The following is a 6982-nucleotide window of genomic DNA, read 5'->3' as shown; positions in this document are numbered from 1 at the left end:
GCGGAGCTCGCCCGCGCCCGCCTCTGCGTGGCCGGGGCGGCCCGCGCACGCGCCCGGCTGTGCGTGGCGGAGCTCGCCTGCGCCCGCCTCTGTGTGGCCACGGAACACCGCCGCCCTCGCCTTGCCAGGCTCGAGCCGCTGGCGCGAGCTGCTCGGGCGTCCACGGGCACCGCGTCGGACCTCGCTCCTCCCAAGACGAAGCGCGTCTGTCTGCGCTGGCGCGGGCGTCCGCCTGGTCGCCGCTCCGGCTGGCCATTCCGCTGCTGTTGGTAGTCGGGTGGCGCGACATGCTGTTGGTCGTGGCGCGGGGCTGCGGCTCCCGGTGGAGGCCCGGGGCGGGAAGTGCTCCCACATGGCAGCCGCATCGGCGTGGAAAGAGCCGTGAGCGGAGACCGGGGAGGGCCGATGAGCGGTAGCTTTCTTGGCTTTCGCGGTCGAGACGAGGGGGTGGTTGCTGGGGCGGCCGCGCCGGAGGTCGTCGTCGTCCATGCAGGGGAGGTCGTCGTGGACGAGCGACAAGGCTCGTGGGGGGGGGGGCACAACTAGTAGGAAATTTTTCATCCCCAGACCAAAAATTACACTGGCGGCCCCTCAAGCGGCGAAAAATATGTCTCCTGAGGGGCCAACGGCTGAAGATGCTCTTACCGGCACTCTCCGAGAGAACGGCACAGGCTGTGCAACAGAGTGACAGCAGCGCACAGGATTCGCAGGCGGCCATCGCCGCCCGCACCTGCTCCGGGCTCTCCGCTTCCCCGTTCCACGCCCTCGCCACCACGCCGGAGAAGAAAACCGAAAGAAATTAAAAAGAAAAAGAAAATTCAAACCAGAGTCCCCAGAAACAGCGACGAAAACGCTGCGACATTTCAAATCGAATCAACCCCAACCCCCACCCCCCCACCCCCGAGTCCTCCCCAATTCCAAGATCCCACGCTTCCCCGCTCCAAATTCCCTCCCCAATTCCAAGATCCCTCTCCGCGCGGCGCGATTCCGGAGCTAGGCAGCTAGGGTTTGCAGGTCCTCGGACCGAGCTGCGCGATCTCGCCGTCCGCTTAGGGGCTAGGGTTTGGATTGGGGTACAGCCCCGAGCGAGCTCTGGATTGAGATTTGGGAGAGTGGTCGCAGTTCTGGATCGAGCTGCCCCGTGTGCTGCGATGGTGGTGAGTGGAGGAGGACGTCAGTGACGGTCGGGTTTCGCTGGGATAAGGAGAAGCCCGCAGCCATGGTGCGGCTTCTCGGGCTGCGGGGCCTCAGCTTCGGGCCCGAGGAGTCGCCGCGAGAGATCACGGCCGCCGGCGGAGATGCCGCGCCCCCTGTGGGGAGCAGCGGCTGGCTCGTCCGCTTCTTCGACTCCGCGTTCTTCTGCGAGTGGATCGCCGTCAGCTACCTCTACAAGCACGACCACGCCGGCGTGCGCGACTACCTCTGCAACCGGATGTACACGCTCCCCCTCTCGGGCCTCGAGGCCTACCTCTTCCAGGTCTGCTACATGCTCGTGCACAAGCCCAGCCCCTCCCTCGATCGCTTCGTCATCGACACCTGTGCCAAATCCCTGCGCATCGCGCTCAAGGTGCATTGGATCCTCGCTGCTGAACTTGAGCTAGAGGAAACCGAGGATCTGGATGGGATCGATAAGGTGCAGGAGCAGTGCCAGGCTGCAGCCACCGTGCAGGGCGAGTGGCCGCCGCTGGTCCGACCTGCGCCTCTGTCCCCTGTTGCCAGCCCACGAGGCAATCCCATGCTCAGCAGGATACGCTCGTCAAAGCAGCGACTGATGTCCCTTGCGTCGTCGCCCTCTCTAGGTTTGAGCCCCCCTCCCAGCAGCACCAATGTGTCTGCTGCTGAGGATGCTGGAGTCGGCAAAGGGAAGCAGCCAGTAACACCATCTTCAGATGACAACAAGCTGCTTAGGCGACTGAGCATCGGGCCAAAGGCCTTCTTTAGGCGGTCTGTGGAGAAGGACGAGGAACAGGATAAGGATGGGTTCTTTAAGAGATTGCTTAGAGACAGCAAGGACAAGGAGGAGGATGATGGAGACAAGGAAGGTTTTTTTAAAAGGTTGCTTAAGGATAGCAAGGAGAAAGAGAATGATGAGGAAGAAGGGGATAAAGATGGTCTCTTCCGTAGGTTGCTTAGGGACAGCAAGGACGAGGACATGGAGCTCACACCTAGCTCGGACGGTTTGCTGAAGAGACTCTTCCGTGACAAGGAGGACAGCAAGGGCGACGATGACGAGAAGGAAGGTTTTTTTCGCAGGATATTCAAGGATAAGAATGAGGAGAGGAGAGAAAGCATGCACGGAAGGCTTGGGGACGAGGAAAGAGTAGGTAAGAGTTTGGAGGATGATGATAGGGAAGGGTTCTTCCGCAAGATCTTCAAAGATAAGAATGAAGAGAAGAAAGATGGAGGCAGTCATAAGCAAAATGATGATAGAGAAAAGGTCGGTGTGAACATCGAAGAGGACAAGAAGGATGGCTTTTTCCGGCAACTTTTCAAGGAGAAAAATGATGAGAAAAAGGAAGGCACCACTCCCAGCAGGAAGGAGGACGACAGCAGAGGCAATAAGAGCATAGACGACGATAATTTCTTCCGCAGAATTTTCAAGGATAAGAATGAAGAAAAGAAGGGAGTTGCTCATGACAGGAACGAGGATGAGAAGTGTGAGGAAGGTGATAAGGAAAATTTCTTCAGGAAACTATTCAAGGACAAAGACAAACATGAGGACAGGAGAATCGAAGGGCTTGATAAAAATGATGACGATGGTAAGAGCACCAGTGGTATTGAGGAAGAGGAAAATTCAGAGTTCTTGTCATTCCGCAGGTTGTTTCGAGTGCACCCAGAGGACACTAAGAGTGGGCATATAGAAGGTAGTCAGCCTAACGGTATTTCTGAGGCTAGCCCAGGATCAGAGAGCTTTTTTAAGCGTTTATTCCGTGATAGAGAAGATTCTGAGATTTTAGGCTCAAAGTTATTGAAAGAGGCAAGACATCTACTCTTAATTTTTCTTTCGGTTAGACAGTTTCAGTGTTTCATATTTTGAACCATCATATTCAGTAATTACTTCCTCTGACTGCACCTAGATATGCTTATTACTTCTTGGTGTGAGGTGACTTGTGTTGCTAGTTGCCATAAATATTGTACATGTAACATTAGTAGTTTGATTCACAACTCTTATGTTCAGTATGGAGGAACTTGGTTATGAATTTCTTAGATTTATCACAATATTCTCCATCCACAGCTGTTTGATATAAACAAAGTTCTTTTGAGGTGTTTCTGTTTGCTGCATTAATCTGTTATAATGTTGTCATACTCCGATTATGCTATTTGTACATATTTTGGATTTTTAATTTCCTTTTACAGCATGCTTGCCTTCCTAACTGCAGTATATGTGTTTCAGAGACATCCTGATCCCACAGGAAACAGTGAGAAACAAAGTGGGAAACCACCTTTACCAAATAATGTGCTGGCAGAACTTCGGAAAGGCTCTTACTATGCTTCATTGGAGCTAGTTCAGTCATTATGTGATACATCTTATGGTCTCGTAGACATATTTCCCGTGGAAGATCGCAAGATTGCCTTGCGAGAGGTAAGTCGTTCCATTATGTTGCCAGTACCACGTATTAGTTATTTGCTTTATGCCCCTTAAGTCATACTTTTTATGTACCGTGTTACCACAAGCTACATTCATTTTCTTTTATTTGCATTCTAATTTCTCCTCTGGTGGTTCTTTTTGTGCCAGTCTCTTACAGAGATCAATTCACATATTGCTTCCAGTGAGAAAAATGGAGGTGATTTCTCTATCCTATTTGAGATATTATGTACTTTACTATCTTTGTCTCATAGGTTACTAAATTTTTCTTAATTTCTGCCCTAACATTTTCAACATCACAATTGGTGCTTCATTCTTTTTAAGCCTACATTTAAATCTTCAGTTGGAAGCTACTCCCTCTGTAAACTAATATAAGATCTTTTAGATCACTACTTTACTTGACATATCACATTCACATATGGTCTATGCTAACATTTTCAACATCAAATTTTGGTACTTCACCCCATTTTCATATATTTACATTTTAATCTTATAAGTGGGAAAATACTTGACATATCACATATGGTTTGTGCCTTACTGTTCTATTGTTTTTTTGGCTACAGTTTTAGTTATGATCACCTTTCTTTGTGCATAATTATTTGCTGCAGTTGTGTTATCCAATGTTAAATAGTTTTGGATGGACAATGAAGGATAAACACTTCAATAAATCATGTGCATATTCTATTTGGTTGCCTAGTTCTTTTGCATTTTGGTGCATGAGTCACCATTATATGTGTTGTACTCTATGTATACTGTTGCCTGTGTTTGCTAAGCTGTTGAGCCTGCTCAAATGGAAGTATAGGCAGCAAAATAGTACATCAAGATATGCCTCACATATAGCAAAAAAGTGTCTTGTGGTTTGGATCTGCCTTTTCTTTGCCCCTTTACATGAGAACATCAGTGGAATTTTAATTAAAGGAAAACAAAGCTATTGATGTTGCAAAGCAGCAGCTAGATGTGCTCTCAGGCTCTTCTCCCCCCTTTGTTCTTTCTACTCACAGGCGTATGCTTTCCAATGGGAAGGGGCATATATCGAGTGGTTCATATACCTGAAGATGAGCCTGTTCTTCTAAACTCTAGGGAGAAAGCTCCTTATCTTATATGTGTTGAAGTTTTGAAAGCAGAAACACCAAGGTATGTAGCTCGGGTTCCATGTTAGCATAAAAGTGCTCATGTCTATATATTAGTCTAAAAGTACACAGCTGAGGCTGTGGCAAAAGAATGTTTGATACTGAGCAAATTAATGATGTTTGTCACTTAATTTATTTTTGGAGCTTCAATTGCTAACATCAGTTGTTTTGCCTTTCTAGTCACTCCAAAGGGTCCTCGGATGTGAACAAACTATCCAAAGGCGGGATACCGTTGGCTAATGGAGATGTTCAGTTGCCAAAGCCGCCTCCTTGGGCATATCCTTTGTGGAGTCGACATGAACCACAAAATTATGAAACAGACAGAATGCTGAACTCTACCTCTCAGGTTATTGACCAAGCCATGGCTCAACTATGGGAGGCCAAAGTGAAATTTGTAAATGTTAGTTTCTCCATCGAGAGAATTGGCCGTTCTAGAAGCATCGCAATGTCTGAGTCAGGCCGTAGGATACGGCAACCTACAGCAGAGTCACATAATCTATCAGAAGATTCCCAGGCTGTTGTTGACCAGCCTATCGAGTGGGTAAAGGTGACGCTGTCTGCGGTTCCAGGAGTTAACATGGAAGATGTAGATGACAATGAGCCGACACGGAAGAAGGACCATCGCCGTGTTCCAAGCACTATTGCAATGGAGGAAGTCAAGGTGTGACTCACACATGAAATTGGTTTTTAGTTCTCATGCCATTGCTAAATATCTTTTGTGTTCTGTCTCCCTCTAGGTGCTTTTATTTATAAGGTTTGCAGTCTTCCTCAACATTCTTTCTATGAACAATTAGTTTTGAGACTAGCCATTTAGATAATCGAAAGAGTAGGAACTATAGACTTGATGTGTAATACAAGGTGATTATGCCTATATAACATCAATTTGATAGTTAGTGGACTTTTTGTGCTACTTTTTGTTGAATTGGTTTCCCTGACTAGGCTGCAGCATTAAAAGGAGAAGCCCCACCTGGTCTTCCACTAAAAGGAGTTGGTCAAAGCACTCAAAATTTGGATCCTAAGGTGATTCACTGATATTGTGCCATCAGTTACCTCCTTTTTGAACATCTTCCTTAAGCTAGTAACTCAATTTTCCAATAGGCAACTGATGGCGGAGATCCTAAACCAACTGATGCTTTGGCTGGTGAACTTTGGACTGTCAAGAAAGAGAGAATACGCCGTTCTTCAGTTCATGGAAAATTACCTGGCTGGGATTTGCGTTCTGTAAGTCCACATGTAAAAATTGTTCTGCTATTAGATTATTTATTTACATGTTGCAATATATCGAATACAAGCTTTATGAGCATGTTTAATTATTTATATTTAGGCATTTTTTAATGTTACATCTCTTAAGGTTAATTTTCCTTATACCTTTGCTTGAGCATGGACACTGCACTTATTTTAGTTTTCAGCATAAAGCATAATTTTCTGGCTCTCCATTAGGTTCACCAAAAAAGGATTAGGAGAGAATTAAGTAACTAACTAACTACTCCATCTGTTCACAAATAAGATGTTTCGGATATTTCAGTACTGACTACATACGGACTGAAATGAGTGAACAAACACACTAAAACGTGTCTATATACGTTCGATTCACAAAAAGGTTAGAACATCTTATATTTGTGAACGGAAGGAGTATTACTTTTCATACTATTATGTTCCCCAACATTGACTTCCTGAACATATAGTTAAACCAAAAAATAATCATAAATGTATTTCTTCATAATATGTTCATACTATGGGCAAGGTTTTTGAGTCACCGAGTCAAGCCAAGTCGCCGAGGTTGCGGCTAGTGGCTTGCTGGCTTGACTCAGTGGCTCGGCTTGAATAGTCGCCCCAAGTCGCCATATACTAATATAGAGCACCAGAGCACACAGCAGCAGCCTATACTGATATACATCTAACAGTAGACCACATATAGAGCCCACCCCGTGCTCTCTGCCTCTCTTTCCTTCGGTCCTTCTCCTTCCCCAGTCCCCACAACAGCAGCAGCAGAGCACACAGCAGCAGCAGCAGCAGAGCAAAGAGAGGCAGAGGGGGCGACGAGCCATACGGCCATACCTGCTAGGGTTTGCTGGCGCAGGAGAAGATGGAGGCCGAGGCGGAGGAGGCTTGTGGGGGCGCGCATCACCGGCGGAGGAGGCTGGTGGGGGCGCGCGTCACCGGCGGATCTGGAGGGGCGCGTGGCCGGCGGTCGCCGATCTGGAGTGGCCCGCGCGGTTCCCTCCCTTTCTCTCTCTCTCTGTCTCTCTGTAACCCGTGCGGTCCT

General features: G+C 47.8%; 1 protein-coding gene across 1 annotated transcript in view; it reads left to right on the top strand.

Annotated features, from left to right (window-relative positions):
• Nucleotides 1-878: 878 nt before the first annotated feature.
• LOC119286346 (phosphatidylinositol 4-kinase beta 1-like) overlaps nt 879-6982 on the top strand; it is an 11600-nt gene continuing 5496 nt past the window's right edge. The window contains exons 1-7 of the mRNA XM_037565722.1: nt 879-2977; nt 3395-3583; nt 3737-3785; nt 4588-4720; nt 4897-5377; nt 5656-5736; nt 5815-5937. Of these exons, the coding sequence (XP_037421619.1) occupies nt 1220-2977; nt 3395-3583; nt 3737-3785; nt 4588-4720; nt 4897-5377; nt 5656-5736; nt 5815-5937 (2814 nt within the window). The 5' untranslated portion in view covers nt 879-1219. The remainder of the gene's footprint in view (nt 2978-3394; nt 3584-3736; nt 3786-4587; nt 4721-4896; nt 5378-5655; nt 5737-5814; nt 5938-6982) is intronic.

Source organism: Triticum dicoccoides, chromosome 4A (assembly GCF_002162155.2).
Source record: "Triticum dicoccoides isolate Atlit2015 ecotype Zavitan chromosome 4A, WEW_v2.0, whole genome shotgun sequence".
NCBI classification, from domain to species: Eukaryota; Viridiplantae; Streptophyta; class Magnoliopsida; order Poales; family Poaceae; genus Triticum; species Triticum dicoccoides.
The sequence above is the reverse complement of the archived record's forward strand: the minus strand, read 5'-3'. Positions and strand labels throughout refer to the sequence as shown.